At 36.8% G+C, this 22,270-nt stretch overlaps 1 protein-coding gene across 8 annotated transcripts in view; it reads left to right on the plus strand.

Moving 5' to 3' along the window:
* Window positions 1-22,270, plus strand: part of PIP5K1B (phosphatidylinositol-4-phosphate 5-kinase type 1 beta) — a 338,296-nt gene that overhangs the window by 231,407 nt on the left and 84,619 nt on the right. For all 8 annotated transcript variants that reach the window (XR_011967427.1, XM_072611031.1, XM_072611030.1 and 5 more), the window contains 4 exons: window positions 16,177-16,388; window positions 19,099-19,182; window positions 19,294-19,342; window positions 20,692-20,776. Coding sequence is in view for 7 of the 8 variants with exons in the window: in XM_072611031.1 (XP_072467132.1) it covers window positions 16,177-16,388; window positions 19,099-19,182; window positions 19,294-19,342; window positions 20,692-20,776 (430 nt within the window). In the remaining variant the exon portion in view is untranslated. The remainder of the gene's footprint in view (window positions 1-16,176; window positions 16,389-19,098; window positions 19,183-19,293; window positions 19,343-20,691; window positions 20,777-22,270) is intronic.

A 22,270-nucleotide genomic window follows, 5' to 3' on the forward strand; every position in this document is an offset into this window, starting at 1 on the left:
GTGCCGCATTTGGAATCAGAGGACCTGCTGGGTTCAGATCTTACATGGCACAGTGAATACAGCATTGGGTCTGGAATTAGGAAGACCTGAACTCAAATCTAGCCTCAGATGCTTACTAGCTGTGTGACCCCGAGAAATTCACTTCACCCTTGTTTGCCTCAGTTTCCTCAACTGAAAAATGGAGATAAGAGCACCTATCTTGCAGGGTTGTAAGGATTAAAATGAGATAATGTTTGTAAAGTACTTGACACAGTGCCTGGCATATAGTAGGTGCTAAATAATCGCTCCTTTCCTTCCCTTACCCCTCCCCTTTTCATTTTCGACCTTCAGTAAATTGGTTAGCCCCTATGTGCTCCAGTCCCTCAGCTGTAAAATTAAGTGATTGAATTAGATAACCTTTAACTCCCAACTCTAAATCTGTGATCTATGAGGTGATGATACTGTGCTAATGAAATAATATCTGACAGTACCAGTCATGCTGGAAAGACTTTGAATACAGGCTGGGAGAATTATGGGATGTCAGCCTAGCTACATTCAAAGACACTCACCCCCAGAAAATAGGCTATCAGGTGGTGGCTTTTGTTTCTTTCTTTTTTTGGCCCAGCAATTTATAAAATCATCTACTAAGTAATGGAAACCCTATAATCTGCTACAGACCTTTGAAGAAAAAAAGAAGTAAGAGTATCATTACGTACAATATTATGCCATATTTATTTTTAATAGAACCTTTGGTAATTGAAATAAATGTTTCTAGAACATTCATATACACTTTCCTGTTCTTCACAAAACACAAGGTATTATGTTAATAGAAAAAAGAGTATTTCATTCATTCAACAAAAATTTATTAAGCATTTACCATATGTAAAACTGTGTTACATACTGGAGTTACAAGGATAGAAATGAAATAGTCCCTGTCCTCAACATTCTTCCAGTCTACTTTTCTGATTATTCTTTTATATGTGTAAACACACAGCACAAAAACATTTTCATTACATTGGTTTAGATACATTGATTTCTAGCAATAAAAGAATGTTAACATCTGAGCTCACTGTCACAAGGCATTATTATTTTGTCATTTTTATGCCTACTTATTTTACTTCATTCAAACAGTGGATGAAAATTTTAAACATTGTTTAAAAAAAAGATTACATGAGAAATTTGATCCATCACACAGACATGGTGTAAGACTTTCAATCTTTTTTTATAACAAACAATGCAATCTTGAATACTGATTAAGCCAGAAATTAAAAAGGAATTAGGAGAAAATCAAGGTCTAGTGTTTGCAAAAATGGTTGTCATTAAATGGAAATAAAATTCATGGATTAAGAATAACACCCTAGTACTAATTTTTGAAATGATGGTTACTCTTCTACACGTTGCAAACAAATGATAAGTGGGAGAGTGTATAGAAGCCAACAAGGAGATGGAAATGGTCTGTTATCTTACAGAAATAAAAGAATCTTTGGAATTCTCCCCCAGTGCATATGTGGTATGACCATGAACCTGAGGTCTAATTCAAGAGAACTCAAGTTTGGGCAAGGGGGAGTGTTAGAATAAATCTGGAAAAGCTTTCATATGTGGGCTTGAGGACAGACTATTTCTGTCCTCTGAGAACCACTGTGCCTTACTTGAGAAAGGCTCATTACCATGGGAGGGCCATGACAGTGCACAAAAGACTGTTAAAAATGGGGCAAAGAGTTTTCTGCAAAGCAGTCTGAAATGACTAAGAAAGTATTCACACTGGTGAAATCACAAAACTTTGAAATATTGAAGTTACTTTGAACGAGAAAAGATTGAAGGATAACTAATAAATATGAGGTGATTTTTAAGGAATGGAAGTAAACATCTTGACTTCTGGGTCTCATTTCTCTTAGGAAAAGATAATTTCATCTTTTGGTTGAATAATTTCTCCAGAAAATGGTTCTTGCCCTGCATTAATGTCACACAATTATATGCCCTTCTCTCTACATTTTTTGAGGGAGAAAAATGGAAGAAAACAAGCTGTTATAAAGGAATGAGTCAACACACCAAATTTCAGAATATACCTGAATCTTTAAATGATTCTAAGAGAAGCAATCTTAGGAAAAAGATAGCAAGCACAATTTGGGACATTTTGAATTTGAGGTTTTGATGGAATATGTAGATGTAGATGTTCTGTCCTAGGCAGGTAAGTGGTGCAGTATATAGAGCACAGGACCTAGACTCAAGCCTCAAATACTTACTAGCTGTGTGACACTGGCAAGTCACTTAACCTCCATCTGCCTCAGTTTCCTCATCTCTAAAACAGGGATGATAATAATAGCACCCACCTCCCAGTGTTGTTGTGAGGAGCAAATGAGATGATATTTATAAAGCATTTTGCAAAGCTTAAAACATCACATAAAAACTAGCTATTGTTATTTTGTAGGCTGTTGGAAATATGAGTCTAGATAGTTTTTAACCTGGGGTCCATGAACTTTTAAAAAACAATGTTTTGATGACTATATTTCAATGTAATTGTAAAATACTATATATTTTATTTTATTCATTTAATAACATTCTGAGAAGGATCCATAGACTTCAACAGACTTCCAGAGGGTTCTTTGACACACCCAAAAAGCTTAAGAGCCCTGGTCTAGATCTTAGGAGAGAAATGAGGGTTTAAGGATATAGTTAAGGGAGTCATCTGTGTAGAGGTGGTATTTGAAGCTCAACTAACAGCAGAACCTCAGAGAATAGTCACCTTATGGGATTAGAAAAGGGACAAGAGTCAGAGAAAGGAAAAGATAGATGAGACAGGAACCAACAGGGTTTTCAGTGTCTCTGGATCCAAGGTAAAAGGAAGTATCAAGTAAATAGAAAAGGGGGCCAAATGTTAGATGCTATAGAGAGGTTAAAAACAATAGAAAAGCTAGAAAAACAAGAGACAAGCTTCATTAAGTTGAAACCAGATTGCCAGGGATTGAGGAGAAAGTGGATTAGTAAAGGCATCCTTGGTATATTTCCCAACCTATTTCTGTTGTTTTTCAGTTGTGTCTGATTCTCTGTGACCACACTTGGGATTTTTGTAGTGGGGACACTGGAGTAGTTTGCCATTTCTTTCTCCACTTCATTTTACAGATGAGGATACCAAGGCAAATAGGATTAAATGACTTGCCCAAGGTCATACAGCTAGTAAGTGTCTGAGGCTAGATTTGATTCCCATCTAATGGTCTATTTGTTTTGCTTATGACTGGTTCATTCTCTTACTAAAACTGTGTAAAATGAGCAGAAACGAAGTGCTGATCATCATCACATATGTGCCGGTGACTCCAATTTATCTAAGACAGACAAGGAAGTCATTCTTTCCAGTTGCCAGTAACAGAGGAGATGAGATGTTTGCTACAAGATAGTTACTTAGGAATCACAAATTTCAGGAGTGAGCTTTTGTAGAATAAGATTGGGATTAATAATGAAAAATGTTTATTGAGAACCTCCATGCTAGGAACATCAGCAACCTGAGGTTGACTGGATAAGCAAAATACACCACGGGGACAAGGGACAGTTCTTTAATATTGCTTTTTGTATATGGACGTTTTTAAGCCCTGAAACTCTGGTTCTCTATGGTGAGGTAGGCATTCATTTTACTAAAAATCAAGTGACGTGTTTCAGTGATGCCACAAAAACGATCACCCCTTGCCCTGGCTCTGGGACTAAGTGTATAACATGAAAAATACCATGGGCATACCTTCTACCTCAAGGAGCAGTCTGTTTGCTCTGTTTGGGAGAGATAAGATGTATAAAGCTGTGAAAAAATAATATGAGCCATCCTAAGGTTAAATGTCAAACAAGCAATGCAGACAGTTCCACAGCACTCCATTGAGGATTAGATGGGCACGGAAGACTTCACAGAGAAGTTAGGTCTGGAAGGATAAGCAGAGTAGAGCGGTAGAGCAGGCATAGAGGGATGAAGGCATTCAGTTTGCTTTCCCCCATGTAACACTGAAAAGCAGAGTTACATTTCAGCCCTCATTTCCTTCACACCACAAGAGGAAAGGGAAATAGGTTGGGAGAGGGGGAGAAAAAGCTCTACCAAATAACTAAGCAACAAAGATGAAATATAATCCAAATATTTAATTTGAAAAATCTAATCAAAAATATAATCTAGCCCACTGGCACCTGCCAACTCTTAATAACTTGTTTGCACACAAAATCCTATTAGCAAGAAAGCAAAAACTTTCCTTTTGAGAAAGTTGATTATTACAGGACAGTGATTACTTTGAAATCTTGTCATTTTAGAGGGGAAGGAGAAAATGCTTTCATGAAGCCTGGTCAAGTGTAAGCAGCTTTTTCAAATTCTCATTAGCTACAGAAAAGAGAAAAATATTCAGCCAGTCACTTTTGACCCTTACTTCAAAAATAAATGAGGTATTACCAAAAGACTTCTCCAGGAAGAATGCAAATAGTGAACTGAAAATTCCTCACCCCCAACTCCAAATTTTTTTCTGCCTAAATGAAATGCTGTTGAGATAGAAAAGCATTCACATTTAGGTTTTATGCCCCATTTTAAACTAAATCATTTAAATGACTTCTAAGGCTCATTTCATCTGGGATTGTACTTTAAATACACACATGTGTGTGTCTAATGCACATACACACACATATATACACTTTGCATATATGTATACTTTTAATATTTCTATCTTTGGTGTCAATAATTTCTATAGGTCTCTCACTGTAAGTAACTTGTTTTCTAAAGGAATTTTAATTATAGAGCTGATATTTATGATATAAAACCTGAAGCCTTGACTCTGAGAAATACAGTGTTAGAAGTTATGAATTTTTTGTGTTGAAAATCAAGAGATCATTGAACAACGACATCTCTGTGGTTATGTCTATCAAGGAATCTTATGTAATTTTAAAATATTTGTGGTGGAGAGTATTTCCAGCCAATATGACCACTGAATTCATTGTCCTTCCTTTATCTAAAGCCCTCTTCTCTTCCTCACTTTCCTATTACTGTTGAAGGTGCCACCATCCTTTTAGTCACCCCAGGTTACAACCTAGGTATCGTCTTTGACTTCTCATTCTCTGATTGATAAGCTGGAAGATATCCTGAGGAGAACCATGATGGAGAAGTTCCTCAAGTGTTTGTCATAACAAGAATGTTGTTTGAAGGAACTAGAGATATTTAGTTTGGAAAGAAAGAAGATATGGGGATGTAGAGTGAGAGGAGATCCCATATATTTCAAGGGCTGTCATGTAAAAGAGGGATTAGTCTTATTCTGTATGGACCATGAACAAAGGGTGAAAGTTACAAAAGATGTAAATTTAAACCTTTTTGATAAATTTAATTTTTTTTTGTAAAAATTTTTGTAAATTTAAACTTTTTTTTTGAGGCAATCAGGAATAAGTGACTTGCCCAGTATCACACAGCTAGTAAGTATCTGAGGCCATATTTTAACTCAGCTCCTCCTGAGACAGGGGTGGGATTCTATCCATTGCACCACCTAACGGCCCTGGGAAAACTTCTTAATGGAGCTATTCATAAGTGGAATTGTCTGCTCTAGGAGGCAGTGGGCTCCCCTTCATTGAAAGACTTCAAGCACATGTGGGTGACCGCTAATCAAATATAGGGATTTCTTTGGAGGTTTGGCTTAGACAAGAAGGCTCCTGAAGCCTGCTATAAACCTAAAATTCTGCAGTTGTGATCTACAGATAATAATTTAGCTGTTGGGATTCTAATTATGAGATCTCTGATGACCAATGAATTAATACACTACTAGCAGAACCAGACCCCACCTGTATTGGCACTTTTATTGTAAATAAAAGGAGAAAATATCAAGTTTCAGCTGAATATAAGACTATTTCATCAGGTTTTTCTTGGAGATGGGAATAAAGAACTTGATAGAATTTGTTTCCAGGGGCATCCAGAAACTCTGTTTCTTAGGACTTAGTCATCTCATCTTGTATTGCTAGTGATATACAGGAACCACCATGAGGGGACTTGAAGTAGACATGCCAGCATTTGTTTCTGAGAACAGAAAAGTAGAGAAAATCTTTAAGGCAATCCTCCAAATAAAAATTAACATATACTTTGATACTCAATGACTTCATTTCTGAAGATGGGCTAAGGAGAGGACAGTTAAAAATATAGTGGGAAATATGGTTTGGGATGAAGTAATGAAAGACACTACAGGGTTATAGATTACTCAAAAGCCTTATGCCTTCCTTTTTTATGCAAAACATATTTCCATGCCAATCATGTTATGAAAAAGAAAAAAAAGCTAGCAACATAAAGTGAAAAATATATGCTTCTTATAAAGAGTGAAAACATGCTGTGTTATATAGTGAACCAAAAAAATCACTAAAATGAAATTGACCATATCTTAATATAAGCAATTATTCTTAATGCACAGAAAACAACTAGTTACTAGAAGCCATTTTCAACCTGATTATGTGGTGTTAGATTATCACCTGATTAGTGCACAGGTTGAATTTAATACCAAATTAAAAGGAAGGATAAAGATGCAAAAATAACACAGTATAATTACAACAGCTCCAATCCAGCCTTTTTGAATAAACTACTTTTAATTATTTGCTAACTTTCTGCTGCTTAGTTTCATCACTGTATGCTAAATTTTGTAACCCAAACTATCAGAGTCAAACCTCGAACTACTTACTTATCTGAATTGTTTCTCCATTTTTTTCCTACTTTCTGTACTGTAGAAAAGCATCAAAGTATGCCAGGCACCATTCTTAGCAATGGAAATACAAGTACGATCAATAAAATAATCTCTGTTCTCAAGGAGCTGACATTTTAATGGGAGGAGACAAGAAGGACATTTATAAATTTAGACAAAATAAATACAGAGGGAATAAATTTGGGAGGAATTTGGGTTTGGGAGAAAGAAAAGGCACTAATAGATGGAGGGCTAGGGAAGGTTCCCTCCAGAATGTTGTTTTTGAGCTTTAACCTGAAGGAACATGAGGTAGAGATACAAGAGATACATTAGTGTTTAGCTCAGTGGTTGGTGCCTAGTATACACATAATAAATGTTCTGGCAGTTAGATTGTGTAGGAAAAAGAGTGCTGTCCCTGGAGTCAGGAGAATCTGAGTTTGAATTTGACCTCAGACGGTTACCAGCTGTATGACCCTGGGAAAGTCACTTAACCCCATTTGCCTCAGTTTCCTCATCTGTAAAATGAGCTAGAGCCGGAAATGGCAAACCACTCCAGTATCTTTGCCAAGAAAATTTCAAATAGGATCATGAAGTCTCAGAGATGACTGATCAACTAAACAGCGACAACAATCAATGTTTCTTGACCGACTGACTGATATTATAGACACAAAGAATGGTCAGTGCAAAGACACAGAAAGACCCAGGAGATAAAATCCTCTGTGTGAGAAACAGAGAAAAGGCCAGTTTGGTGAAGTGTAGAGTAAGGAAAAAGGAACCATGTAAAGTGGTGCAAGAGAGGTTGGAGTCAGATCATAGAGGGCTTTAGAGTGCCTTTTTCCTCAATGCACAAAAAATTCCATTAAAAGACATCATATATTATATTTAACCATGTAATGGATCATATTATATAACATGCAACATTTATATAATATACTGACATATAAGATATACAATGTGTAGTAAGTAATGTGTTGACATGTGACATTAAAATTCCGTGAGGTGTCACTATATGTAATGAGATATTTCTGCATGTGGTACTACATATTATGTATCATGTATAATATATAAATATGTTTTTATACATTTATAGACCATATCTTTTAACAGTCACATGTGGTTTACTATATTTTTTAAATTACACATGATATTTTTCTTCATTTTCATTTATGTAGAATGTCTTTTAATAGGCTATATATGTCACTTGAGGCTTGAGGCTTTTAAAAAAATTATACATGATTTTTTTTTAATTAAATGAGTTATATAAAATTGGATTATTCAGAAGTAACTGATCTGCTTTGTCTATAAGATCACTTAGGATGGATGGAGACCTGTTTTAGTTCAATTTAATAAATAATAAGCACCTACTGGAGCGGCTAGGTGGCACAATGGACAGAACAGTAGCCTAGAATCAGAAAGACTCATCTTCCTGAGTTCAAATCTGGCCTCAGACACTTACTAGTCATGTGATCCTGGACAAGTCACTTAACCCTGTTTGCCTCCATTTCCTCATCTGTCAAATGAGCTGGAGAAGAAAATGGCAGACCACCCCAGTATCTTTGTCAAGAAAATCCCAATTAGGGTCATGAAGAGTCGGACACAACTCAAACAATTAATTAAAATTTCATGAGCAGTACCAGCAAAGGTTTCCTAGAGGCGACTGCTGTGACTTTTTTTTGTCTCTACCATATTTGGAGCTCAAAGTAATTTGTCACAAAACAATTCTGCTCTTTAGCCAGGGTTTATTTGTGTCTCTAACAAGCAATAGGTTCAGAGAATCTCTGTAAACAACAGTTGTCTTTGTTACCGCAGCAATCTTGAAGCGTGAGGGAATGGAAAGCCAACATTGACTGTATTTCATCCATCTTTTTCCACCAAAACAAGACCCACATACACAGCTAATAGTTTTTAGGGAATCAGAGTTGTACCGGTATTTCATAAATGTTATAGTCATTCTTCAGATAGGTTGTAGAGCTATATGCTTTATTCTTGGGGCTTCCTCTTTTTTCTTATCTTGTACATGGAATGAGAACTATCCTTATTTCAGCAAATAGGAATGGAATGGAATGCAATGGAATGAGCATTTCTTTAATGCCTATCATGCGCTGGTCATTGTGCTAAGCACTTTACAAATATTATTTCATTCGATTCTAACAACAACCTTAGGAGATAGATACCATTAGGATCTCCATTACTGAGGAAATGGAGGCTAACGACATGCCCAAGAGTACACAGCTAATAAATGCCTAAAGCTGGATTTGAATTCAGGTCCTCCAGAGGCCAGGCCCAACTCTCTATCCATTCTGCCACCCAGCTGCATAAGTGAAATAGCAAGAATTCTGGAATTGAAGTCAGGAAATCTGGATTCAAGTCCCACCATTGACAGTAGCTGTGGATCCTTGGAAAAATCATTTAATGATCACTGAGCCCCAATTCCTCATCTGTAAAATAAAGATAATAAGGCCTTAAAAATTCCACATAGCTTTTATGAGGAAAGAGCTTGGTATGTGAGTAGTAGTTATTAGTATTATCAGCATCCTAAGCCATCACCCAGATCTTTATTCCAAAATCTTTCTCCATACAGAAGTTAATAGTCTGATGCTATCACTTGACTCCCAGACAATAAGGAATTTTTATCAGGAACTTACTTTATAAAAGGCACACAAGTTTACTTCCTCCCAGATATTCAAACAGTACTCACATATGGTAGTCCTTTTTTAGGACAAAAAAAAATGGTTTCTGGTACAAAAAAAATCATTTCCAGTTTGCTTGAAGTTTTTAGTTAAATTGGAAAACTTAAATGACTGCGAAACACTTTCCCTCTCCCTCTATTTTTTCTTCTCTCTCTTCCGCTTTCCCTCTCTTACACACACACACACACACACACACACACACACACACACACACACACACACACACACACACACACCCTATATTTTTGTGTTCACTTGTTGTAGTCATGTCTGACTCTTTGTGGCCCTCTTTGGGGTTTTCTTGGCAAGGATACTGGAGTGGTTTGCCACGTCATCTCCAGCTCATTTTACTGATGAGAAAACTGAAGCAAACTGGGTTAAGTGACTCACCCAGGGTCACACAGCTAATAAGTGTCTGAGGTTGGATTTGAACTCATGAAGATGAATCTTCTGACTCCAGGTCAGGCATTATATCACTGTGCCACTTAACTGCGCCCTTATATATTTTATAACTACACAATGATCTGTATATTGTCTTTCCCGTTAGAATGTGTGCTGCATGACATCAGCGTTCGTATCTTTGCTTTTCCTTGTATCCCCAGCGGCCTTGCACATAGTAGATACTTAATGAATACTCGTTGACTATTTTAACAACTTTCTCTTTTCTTTGCCATTCAGAAAGTTGAATCCTGCCTGAGCTAGGTGAAAAGGCATCTATTTGCATGAAGGCCTGCTGTTTTGAATAGGAAATTCAGAGTTAGGAAAACAACCAGAAATGTCAACCTCATGCTGATATTCTAGAAGTAATTGTGAGGCCTGAATGACTGAACTGACTGCCATCTATTGTACTACAGAATGCTGGGAATCTTTGAGAGCCCTCAAGTTGGCTTGTAGTATATTTATTGTTCCTTATTGAAAATCACAAGAGGATACAAATAACAAAACTCTTTCAGCTACTAATTCATTAAATGCTTAGGTACATGTGGCCAAAATCTGTCCCACTTTTGTCAGTGAAGGGATTTATGACTGCATTTTAAAATATTGATATGATCATTTTTTTTATCCTTAAGACTATTTTCTATAAATTTCTCCTTGAAAATGCATGAAAAAGCTGGTGAGAATATGGTACTTTCAGTTTTTCTTTGTTGTGATCTTTCATAGTGAAAACATGAGCCAAACCTCCCATGGAAGATTTCTGCTTTTTTTCAAAAATACTAAAATAATTCCAGAATGACAGAGGAAAAAATTAAGCTACTTCCCTTTCTCTCTCTTATCTCTCCTTACTTCCTAATCACATCAGCCTTTGTTCTAAAACTGCCAAGCAGATTGCAGTATTGAGGCACTCAGTGTTTTTCCTCCGTTCAATGAATCATCAGTTAGAGCATCAAGTACCAGACAGTCTTCCTTCCTTCCTTTCTTCCTTCCTCCCTTTTTCCCTCCCTTCCTTCCTACTTCCCTCCCTTCCTTCCTCTTGTCTCTACCTTAGGTAGTAAAAGAAACCATTAAGTATCAACTTACCTTCAGTTTGTTTAGTGCACTACACTTACAAAGGAATTTTAGAGAAATTAATCCCCTTTGATCCTTAAGATAGTTCTGTGAAAAAGGCAGAATGAATATTATTGTAATGCTCTCTTTACAAGTAGTAAGTAGTAGAGTCAGAAGTAGCCTCAAGGCTTTTCCAATCCAGATCCTGTGCTCTCCTTATCATTGTAAGCTATTCCTGAAGTTCAGCAGTTTCATTTGATAGGAGAGAGATGTTAGATCCATTTTCTAAGAGTTGAGTTAATTTGTGGGGGCTTAAAGAATGAATAATAAAATTCATTCAATGGAAATTTTAGGATGTGCCTTTCTGCCAGTAGAACTCTTCATTACATTACATGATTTTGATCCCTTCTCTGATCCCAGCATAGCTCTCATTCAGAGTAACACACATCCTTATCACACCTTAGAAAAGTAATAGCTGGCATTTTATTGTTACTTGCTTCAGTTTCCTCATCTGTAAAATGAACTGGAGAAAGAAAGGGCAAACCACTCTGATATCTTTGCCAAGAAAGCACCCATCGGGGTCATGAAGAGTCGGACACAACTGAAAAACGGCTGGACAATAACTTCGTGACTCCAGGTCCAGTCCCCTACCCACTGTGCCACCTCACCAGAATTATTGTGTAATGGGTATTGGCCAGTAGAAAATCAAACTATTCATCATCCAGCTTGTTAGATAAAGTAATTTACAGTTCACTGACAGTTTACAAGAATACTGTAACTGTACCATCTGTCTTATTTTTAAGCAGCTATACAAAATTAATATGTGTCCATAAGCCCAGGGTATTTAAAGAAATGAGGATAAACCTACTGGGCATCAGTCACTGAAAATGAATTTAGAGTAAGTTCAGACTCTCCCACAGTGCTTTTTATTACCTTTGGTAGGGCTTTGCTGGAGTGGGGAGGGGTGGAATTCTGAGAATGTTTGCTTCAGGCACACACCTGAGTTGTCAGCCCAGTGACTGTGGGGAAGAGTCATTTTGAAAGAATCATTCAGTTAAATACTTGTTGTTGTTCAGTTCTGACCAACTCTTCATCATCCTGTGAACCATAGCACACCATACAATCCGTGAGGTTGTCTTGGCAAAGGTACGGGAGTGGTTCACCATTTCCTTCCCCCGTGGATTAAGGCAAATAGTTAAAATTACTTGCCCGGGCTCACACAGCTGGTAAATGTCTGGGGCTGGATTTGAACTTCCTGACTCCAGGCCCAGTGTTGTATCAACCGTATCACCTACCTGCCTCAGTTAATGGTAAGTGGGACTAATGCAGATCCCATGGACTAGTGACATCTTTGACCAGCCTGATGAGTTGTTTAACCTTTTCTTCAAGGTTGCTCTTACATCATACTCAAGCTTGATTTGGAGGTGACCCTGGAATCTTCAGGCCTGAACTAGGAGAATGGAAGATTTAGCAGGTTCTACCAAGCTAGATAGGCATCTGGGAATGGCTGCAGTGATGGGATAGATGACTTATAAACAAAGGGATTTCCAATGATTTACAAGATGTTTCCTTATCAGCATAGGAAAATCAAGAGTCTGTACTGCATGGGCAGTGACTAATAATGTTTTCAGCAAAAGCAAAAAGGGCTTTTTGTCATTAATAAGTAAAATAAAAAATTAATATTATTTATTTCATCTTCATGTCATCCTTTTAAAGTTTCTATATTTTGTCCCCTGACAAAGACTCTTCCATTTTTTAATGCAAAGTCTATATTGCCTGAAGTCAGTTGTCTTAGCTATGTGTTCCATAGAAACCTCATGGCATTCTGGGGTTTTTTGTGACTAAGTATAGCACTTGTGTAATAAATCATCTCTACTTTTTTAGTTGGAAAAAAACTTCTCTATTTTGTGTATGTTTTATAATATACGTTAATAGAATGGCATATGTATATAATTTTTAAATATATACATATGTGGAAGGTGCACACTTGGAACTTCTCACTGATGGGCATGTGATAGAAAATGTTTGCAGACTGTCACTCTCAAGCACTAACAAATAGAAAACTAATCATTTCATAGTTTTAAGATTTAGGACTGAAAGAAAATTCAGACTGTAAGTCCAACTCCCTCATTTGAAGAAAATGAAGGCCAGAGAAGTACAGGAACTTGTCTCAGATCACACAGGTAATAAGAGTTAGTGCAGCAATTTGAACAGAGATTCTTTGACTCCATATCAAGTGCTCCTGACCATTTTCCATATATTCTTTGTCAGCCTCACAGTCCAACAGGGGTGTCAATGATGATGACATACTTTAAAAAAAAACAACCTATGTACAGGATAAATTGAATATCATCTTGGGGGAAGGTACTTGAATTAAGGGGAATCAGAAAAAGCTTTCCAATGAAGGTAGGATTTTAGCTGGGACTTAAGGGAAGTCAGGGAAGACAGAAGGCAGAGATGAAGGAGAGTATTCCAGGTATGGAGGATGGAGTTTCTTCTTCCAGAGATAGAACTGATAAATAGATGTGTAGAATAATTTTACAAATATATACCTATATGTGTCTAATGGTGGCCATCTCTAGGACAGGGTGAGGGGAGGGAGAAAAAGGGACAAAAAGAAATTCGCACATTCATTTTGTTGTATATTTAAAAGGAGTAGCAAGTTGTACATAACAGATTTGCAGTTTCACGTGCAATCATCTTTTAATTATACTATGTTATGGAAATGCTTGTTTTATTCCAGAAATTAAAAATAAAATAAATTTTAAAAAATAAAAAGACTGGAAAGAAAAAGGAGGGACAAGTTACAAAAGGCTTTGAACACAAAACAGAGGTTATCATATTTGATCCTGGAAGGGATTGGGAGTCACTGGAATTTATCGAGTAGGAGGAATGACATGGTAAGACCAATACTTTAAGAAGATCTCTTTGACAGCTGAGAGGAGGATGCACTGGAGTACAGAGAGGCTTATGACAAGAAGATCTCCCTTATTCTTTACTAGAATTTTAATAGAGGTGCTAATAAATAGTATATTGGTGTTAGGAATATAAAGTTCGAGTAGCACAAGCAAGAATAGGGAGTGTATGGGAGTTCTAGATTGTTAATGAACTAGGTAATCAGTCCTTAAATAATTTTTGAATTTACTATAGAATCAATGTGGTACATAACTAGTGTATAGCAGGAAATTAACAAGACATTATGATGAAGGAGGGGATGAGGAGAGGAAGAAATAGATGGAATTTGGTACTGGCAAATTATTTTTTAAAAATGCTAAAAATTCCTTTTAGATGTGTGATTGAGAAAAAATAAAAACATTCTTTTTTTTAAAAAAAAAGCATTATGATAACTGTCTGCTCTCCTAAGAAGATATTTTATTGCTTTCTGGACCTTTTTCATTTCCTGAGCAGCTTTGCATAAAATAAACAATGAGAGTATAAGATATTTTAGCAGTTCATTTTAGAGAAGATCAGCATGCATATCAGGAAACTAAAGCTCCCTACTCTAAAGAAATGCAGTCTTGGGGCCAGTTTCCCAAAGAAGAGACAAGAAAGTGCACCTCGCTTTTTTGCGGAGGTGGAGGACAGTGGATTATACAACATTGCATAGACTTTGAGGCTTTGTTGCTCTGTTGGCTAGTTTTGGCCATCTGCCTTTGTAATTTCTTTTTTTTTTCATTCTTTGTTACAGAGGATGACTTTCAAGGACACAGGGCAAGTAGGGAAGGATAAAGTATTTTTTAAATGAAGGAGATGTAAAAATAAAAAAAAAAATCTTAAGGGTGGTTGGCTATAAAAGAATGTATTTTGGACCAATCTGCCTGGGAGGAATAATAAGTATGGAAATATCCCATGTGCACTTAGGATGCATTCATTGGAAATGATCTATGTCTGATTTCTGTTGCAAAGAGTGACCCTTTAGCTGACACTGGAATTCTTTCTACCTGTCAAGAGTCTGTTTTATCCAGCTTTATCTACTTTTTTCCAACACAGACGAGCTACATTTAATCCTCTGTCTTTCACTGTTGAGTATATAATGTAGTTTTAAGCTCTTCTGGTTACATTAAGAGGAAGACTTGGTTGGGAGAGAAGCAAGATTTGAGAATAAACGTTGAAAAAATGACCTCTAGACCTCTCCAACCTAGGATGTAAGTTGATTCTAGCAGAGTCGGATTTAAAGTGAAGTTTTTCCTGAAGGCACTTGATGAATAACTTCAGTCTTTGCTCTTAAGAAATGAGTGAGATCCACTCATTTTATTTCATTTGTGAAGCACCTACTACTTTGTACTCAGTAATGAGCAAAGAAAAAAGAAATGAGACCCTGCTGTTAGGTATTCTGGAAAGCTTGCTGAATTTGGGGCCGTACACCTGGCCTTTTTAAAGGTATATGAGCTAGGCAAGTCACTACCATTCTGGGCCTCAGTTTTCTCATCTACAAAATGATAGTTGGACTAGGTCAGGGCTGGGGAACCTGCACCCTCAAGGCCACATGTTGCCCTCTAGGTCCTCAAGTGTGGCCCTTTGACTGAATCCAAACTTCACAGAACAAGTCTTCTTTAAAAAAAGGATTTGTTCTGTAAAATTTGGACCCAGTCAAAAGTCTGCACCCAAGGACCTAGGAGGCCACATGTAGCCTGGAGGTTGCAGGTTCCCTACCCCTGGACTAGTTAATCTCTAAGGTCCCTTCCAGCTTAAAGTCCTTGAAATTGTGTAGTAATTTTTCTCAGTTTGCATAAATTGCCAACTTGCAGTTCTCATTGTTTGATAAAGCAAATTTTTAGCATCTGTGAACTAATGACGTCTTGATGATCTCAATGTGCCCTTAGTATTTTTTTCCATTTATCTTTCATTTCATCACTTTCGACTGATTAACTGCTATCTGAAAACAGTATTCTTAGACACACTGGACTTCTCTGTAATTCTAGAGCCTTCTGGGTTGCTGAGAAGAATTTCCCTGTGGGAGGCACTCAACGGTCTATGGTTTACAGTAGTTATCCCTTCCACATTAGAAGGTTTAGAGGCATGGCATGCTAATGATCTGGAAAATCTGGAAATTTTATGGAAAATCCACGTAAAATGTTTTAGTCCTCCCTTCCTCCTAGAGAAGAAGTCTGAATTTTTTCTTTTTTTTTTTATAGGGTGTTAACAGTACCTTATTGTAAATTCAGGTTTAAGTATTTGATCACAGTTACAGGTTCTGTGCTGTCTGCTGGCCTTTAGTGTCTATCATCTGAGGCTTCCACAAAACTCCCCCCCAAATTCCCATTTAATTTCTTATGCCTACCTGCAATATATTGAAACTGCAATGGGAAAAGTCATAATGTGGAAGAGATAACTGTATATCTGACTCTTTTTGTTCCTAGGTGTTGGAAAGTTTCAAAATAATGGACTATAGTCTTTTACTGGGAATCCATATATTGGACCATTCGCTAAAAGAAAAAGAAGGGGAAAGCTCACAGAATGTACCTGATGCTAAGCGGCCTGGGATACAGAAAGTCCTCTATTCAACAGCAATGGAATCTATCCAAGGCCCAGGGAAATCTGGAGATTCTGTAATCACCGAGAATACTGATACGTAAGTATTAGCATTTAAGAGAGAGTCACAGTTTGGGTTGAAAGAGACCTAAGTCCATCCCATATCTGGAAAAAAAAAATGCCCATAAGACATCCAATGGGAAATCATGCAGATTTTGCTTTGATGGCCTCCAGTGAAGGAGACATCTATGCCCTTCTCCCTTCCCCTTTTGAACAGGTCTAATCATAGGGAAAACTTCCTCATATCAAGCCTTGAGGCTTTTCTTTACAGTTGTTACTCATGGTTCCTAGTCGTGCCTTCTGGAGCTAGAGGGAACAAGTTTAATTCATTTTCCATAAAATCACTGCTCACATATTTAAAAAAATTAAGTCTTACTCCAGCTATCTCTCAGACATTTAATTAGGTAGCATGATGGGTAGCATACTGGACCTGGTGTCAGGAAGACCTTGGTTCAAATCTGACCTCAGATATTTACTAGCTGAATGACCATGAACAAGTCATTTAGCCTCTGCCTGACTTTTCTTATCTGTAAAATGGGTATCACAACCGCATGTAGCTCCCAGGGTTGTTTGTGAGACTAAAATGAGATCATCTGCATTTGTTAACTTCTTTTAAACCATAAAGCACTACATGAAAGCAGATTGATTGTGATTTTGATTATGTAAATAAATATTTTAAATTTACTCACCTACCTAATCTCTGTCATGGAGATACCTTAGAAATAAAATTAATATGGTCATAATTCTTTTCTACTTAACAATGGAGAAGTGAGTTGCAGCTTTCCTGGTTATAGTTATCAACCTCTCAACTCCGTTTCAGTTTTTTGTTTGGAAGAGCACAATTTCTAAGAATTAACTCAGTCTTTGAAAGATTTTGTTGTCATTAGTACTGACTATTCAAAGCTTGCTTCAGAGAAGATCCCTTGAGAATAGGAAATGATAACTTTGATTTTTTTATCTATCACTTAAATGCATGACCATCATTATGGTTGTAATTCAGTGCCTCTTTTCCACACTCAGGAAATTCTCATTGGTAGTAGAAAGATAGCAGATGTAGTCTCTGCCTCAGCCAGATGTGACATAACTTTGGTATTTCTTTGCATCTATAAAGTACTGATTTGCTAACAGAAACAAAGCAGTAGACTGAAGTGAGTTGCATACCCCCATGCACATATGTGAACTGAGCATGGGGTCTCGCAATTTTAAAACCAGTCTTCTCTGGTCTTAATTATATAGTTTCTAGATATCTTGATTGTTGATCAGATCATAGGCATGTTAGGCTATTATAGATGAATCTACTACATTCCAAATCATTTTTTCTAGCCTTTGTGCTTATTTTAAATATAATTCACTTGAACACAATCTACTATGTTCAAAGCACTAGAGAGATGTCAAGACTGATATGTAGATATGTAGAGTGTTCTTTGTAGATATGTACAGTGTTCTGTGTAGAAATGATGATTAAACCCATGGGAACAGATGTGCTTAAAGGAGAGAATCTAAATGTAGAAGAGAAAGAGGCATGAGAGGCGAGCTATTACCAAGGGAAAAAGTCTAAAGGTAGAAGAGAAAGAAGGATGGGAGTCGAACCAGAAGGACGGAGGGATGAAGCAATATAGTCAGAGGTAGGAGATAGATGAGGAGTTAGTTTGTTGAAAAGAAGTGGTCAGACAAGTGAGAGAATGAGAAGAGATCGTTGCCACAGACTACAAGGCAGCAGTATAATGAAGGGGTTGGGTAGTAGCTACCACTGTCAAAACTTATGGAGAACTTAAAGAGCATGAAGGATGCTGAAAGGAGACAAATTCTACAAATCTAACTTATCATTGGCACTTTACAGTTGACCATATTATTTATGCTGGATGCAGCCTCTGTGGTTTCTGAGGTATTTCATTCAGGATCACCCATGGAGTAAATGGCTTTGGATTTCAATACATCTTTTAGAAGGAGCAGGGGGGATATCATATCATTTCTGTGTTTCATTACTCTAAAGGATTGGTTATGAAATTCTATTTAACAAAAACTCATCATGCTCTTTTAGTGAGTAAAGCAAGATACAAAAATGAATAAGATAAAGTTCTTTCTCCTTCAAGTTGTTATAATCTCTTAAGGGGAAGAAAGCAAAAATATAGGTACACAAATATGATATAAAAAATTAAAAACATATAAAAAGTGTTATGTTGTACTATAAGATTTCAAAAAAACATGAGGAATCACCTCTGACTAGGAGAATCAGGGAAAACTTTAGGAGGATGAATTATTTCCAGTGGTCTTGGAAGAATGGGCAGAATTTGACCTGATAAAGTTATGAGAGGAAGGTGTTTTACCTATGAGGGGTTATATAAACAAAGGTATAGGGGCAGAGAAAAGAATAACATTTATATTCAGATGGAGAATACATACATGAGAGGCGATAACCATGAGATGCTGGTTGGAACCAGATTATAAAAGACCTAGAAGTGGAAAGTAAAGAATTTTAACTTAATTTAGTAGCCAGTAGGGAGTTGTGGAGGGTTTTGAACATGGATGATGTGACCTGATCTATCCAGTAAGGTAGATTTCTCTGAGGGGATTGAATGTGGGAGAGCCTGATAGCAGAGAAAACAGCAAACTATTGGCAATGTTAAATCTGGTTACCAAATTTATTATACTTCCAACAGTTGTAGGTCACTTATTAATAATGATATTTTTAAAAAAGCATTTTAGCCTGTGATACATAATGAAATATTTTCTCCTTGATCTATCAACAGAATGGGAGGCATTCCAGCTAAAAGCCATAAAGGAGAAAAGCTACTTTTATTTATGGGCATTATTGATATTCTGCAATCATATAGGTAAGGAGAGGTGTTTAAAAAAAAAAAAAACCTTTGCAGTATTTCTAAATTAATCAGTATACTATCCTGAAATATCATTATTTCCAATTTTTTAAATTTTTGCCTGTTTAGGTTAATGAAGAAGTTAGAACATTCCTGGAAAGCACTTGTTTATGACGGGGTAAGCTACTTCTATATGAGTTGTTAAAATTTTGATTACTCTGTGCTCCCAATTTGCTTTTTATTATGAGAATCTGATGACTAGAACAGTGAACCACTGGCCTCCACAGAGAGAAGACAGTAGTATCAATACTAAACATAATCCTGAGTTTGAAAGGGAAAATGGGTTCATGTAAAAATTGAGAATCATCTTTTTTTTTTAATTCTTTTTTCTTAGGGGGAGTGGGGGCCAATCAGGGTTAAGTGGCTTGCCCAGTGATGCACAGCTTGTAAGTATCTGAAGCCAGATTTGTACTCAGATCCTCCTCCTGACTTCAGAGTTACCGCTCTATCCACTGTGCTCCCTAGCTCTCCCCCTGCCCCCCATTGCCTTTTTCTCTTTCTTTAACAATTATCAGTAGTAAAGAATCTTGGGGTAAGTACAGACTCATAACATGTCAGAACTAAAAGGAACCTTGGATTCAAATTTCCTTGTTTAATAGGTGAGAAAACTGAGGGTCAGAGAGATGAAGATCCTTCCCCAAGGTGTCATGGCTAGCTTGGTGGCAGGACTGTGATTCAGACTCCCAGGACAAGGTCTTTTTCCTCCACCACATACATAGACAAAACACAAATTTTAATCTAATTGTAATGTTTCTGCCGCAGAAGAGCTAGCCACAGTATAATTGCAAGAAAAGACACTTTAACCATGTCTTATCACACTGCAACAGATAAATGTGAGGCAAAGTCAACTTTCATTACAATGAAATGTTTAATCATTGACGAGGGTGACTTATGGACCCATCTTCCCTTATCTCAGATGAGTTGTACATATAGATTTAAACCCAAACAATGCCATGTAACTATGGCATGAGGATTTTTGTTGTGTGAGTAATGTTGTATTCCACACACACCCCCAATTTCAAATCTAGTTGGTTTCTTAACTAGAATTGTCTTTCAGATGATGCTTGTGATATTATGTTTTTGTTTTTATCCATAAATGATACCCTGACCCCAAAGGATAACATCCACCCTGTTAGTCTTTTCCATTATGAGCAATAAGTTTCTTCTCAGTAGAAGACCTCTTGTGCAGAGACATCCTGTTTCTATTCTGTGGTCAAATGTGAAGGATCTGTGTTCAAAGAAAATCCAAGAATATTGTAAACTATTAAGGACAACGTCTGATTTATTGCTTTCCTTAACTTCCCACACATCCTTATGGACAGAAACATGGGTTATAGAAAACAGAACTATCACAATTTTTTCAAGACTCTTCCCTTGTTTTTTGTATATTTCTGTTCTTATATTATCTTTAGAATGGAATTGAATTACCTGAGAAGTAATTCTGCGATATCTATATTGTCTTTCCAGGATACCGTTTCAGTTCATAGACCAAGTTTTTATGCAGATAGGTTTTTAAAGTTCATGAATTCCAGAGTTTTCAAAAAAATCCAAGGTAAGCATTTTATTATTTTTATTAGCATTACCATTAAAAAACATCGTTAGGGCCTTGTGTGAAGTCTTTGTTATGAATGAATGAATGAATGAATGAATGAATGAATGAATGAATGAGTGAGTGAGTGAGTGAATGAAGGAGTAAATTTAAAAAAGCATTTATTACATGCTAACTATACACCAGGCATTGTTTGAAGCACCAAGGATGCCACAATTTAAAGAGAAGAGCCCCTGAATTTAAGGAGTTTACTACGTTCTGATAGGGGAAGACACATAAAGGGAAGAGGTGACCTGAGAAGGAAGATTTGTTCTGGGAAGAGGGAAAGGAAGCTACAAAACCAGAGGTCCCTAATAAATGGTCTGAGTGACCGGCTGGATAGGTTGTGAAAGGTGGGGCATGGCCTGATGTCAGCCAGCAATTGAGAATTAGTGGCCATTAAGTGTCTATAGCACACTCAGAATCTTCTTAGGGCTTTAAAGATAGTAAAGTGATTTATCACATTTTAGAAGCACTTCCTGGGTGACCAAGAGCCATCCTCACAGCAATCTTGTGAGACAGTGCCATGTATTGTCCCACTTTTCAGATGAGGAAAAAGGGGTTAAGTGACTTAAGGCCACATAGCTAGATAAACATACAGCCTGCTTCTTCACACTATGACGTTTCAGTATTAATTCATTCTCTTCCTCAATTACTGATGTTGATAATAATGACTATTACCAAGAAGTTATTTTTTCTTTTTCCTTTTTCCATCCATCCCTTGCCTTTCCCTACATCATAAACAGAAGAACAGGCTACCAGTTTTTCCCTTGTTCTCCTATCTACTCACTAATTGATCCTTCGGTCTTTATTTCCTTTCTACTGACATCACCTTCTCCCCCGCCTCCTGCCCTGTAGCTACTTTCTTATTGTCTCCCTTTTTGAAAAAGCTGGTATGATTCCAGTTAGCAACTATATTTTGAAAGCTTGGAGGTGCTAGATTGGAAGATGAGGGGTTGAGAATTTGCACAAATGAGAGAAGGATTTTTAAGTATGAGATGATCCAGAAAGGAGTTAATATACTACATGTATAAGTCAAATCAGAGAAATTTTGTTTATTTAAGAAAATGAAAAGATGGAGGAAGTCTAAGGCAAGCATAAGGACAATGTTAGAGACTGACCTGAGATTTCATTGGATAGAGAACTTAGCAGGTGAGGAACTTTCTCTCCCAGTCTTAGTAAGATAAGTACCTTCTCTGTCATAATAGCCTTAGAGAGTTTCCTAGATCCCTGAGAAAGATTAAGTAACTCTATGTGTCAGAGGCAACACTTTGCTCTATCTATTATGTCAAAATACCTATCAAAAACAAGCATAGATTACTGAAATCTACTCATTTATTATTGAATATTGTTAAGAGTCAGTTTTAAAGAATTCTTTCAAAATTCCCTTTACCAGTTCCAATTTTCTCTGCTCCCCCACCAAGAAGAAGTAATGCAAAGTTCCAGTTTTATCACCTT

Source organism: Notamacropus eugenii, chromosome 1 (genome assembly GCF_028372415.1).
Source record: "Notamacropus eugenii isolate mMacEug1 chromosome 1, mMacEug1.pri_v2, whole genome shotgun sequence".
Taxonomy (NCBI): Eukaryota; Metazoa; Chordata; class Mammalia; order Diprotodontia; family Macropodidae; genus Notamacropus; species Notamacropus eugenii.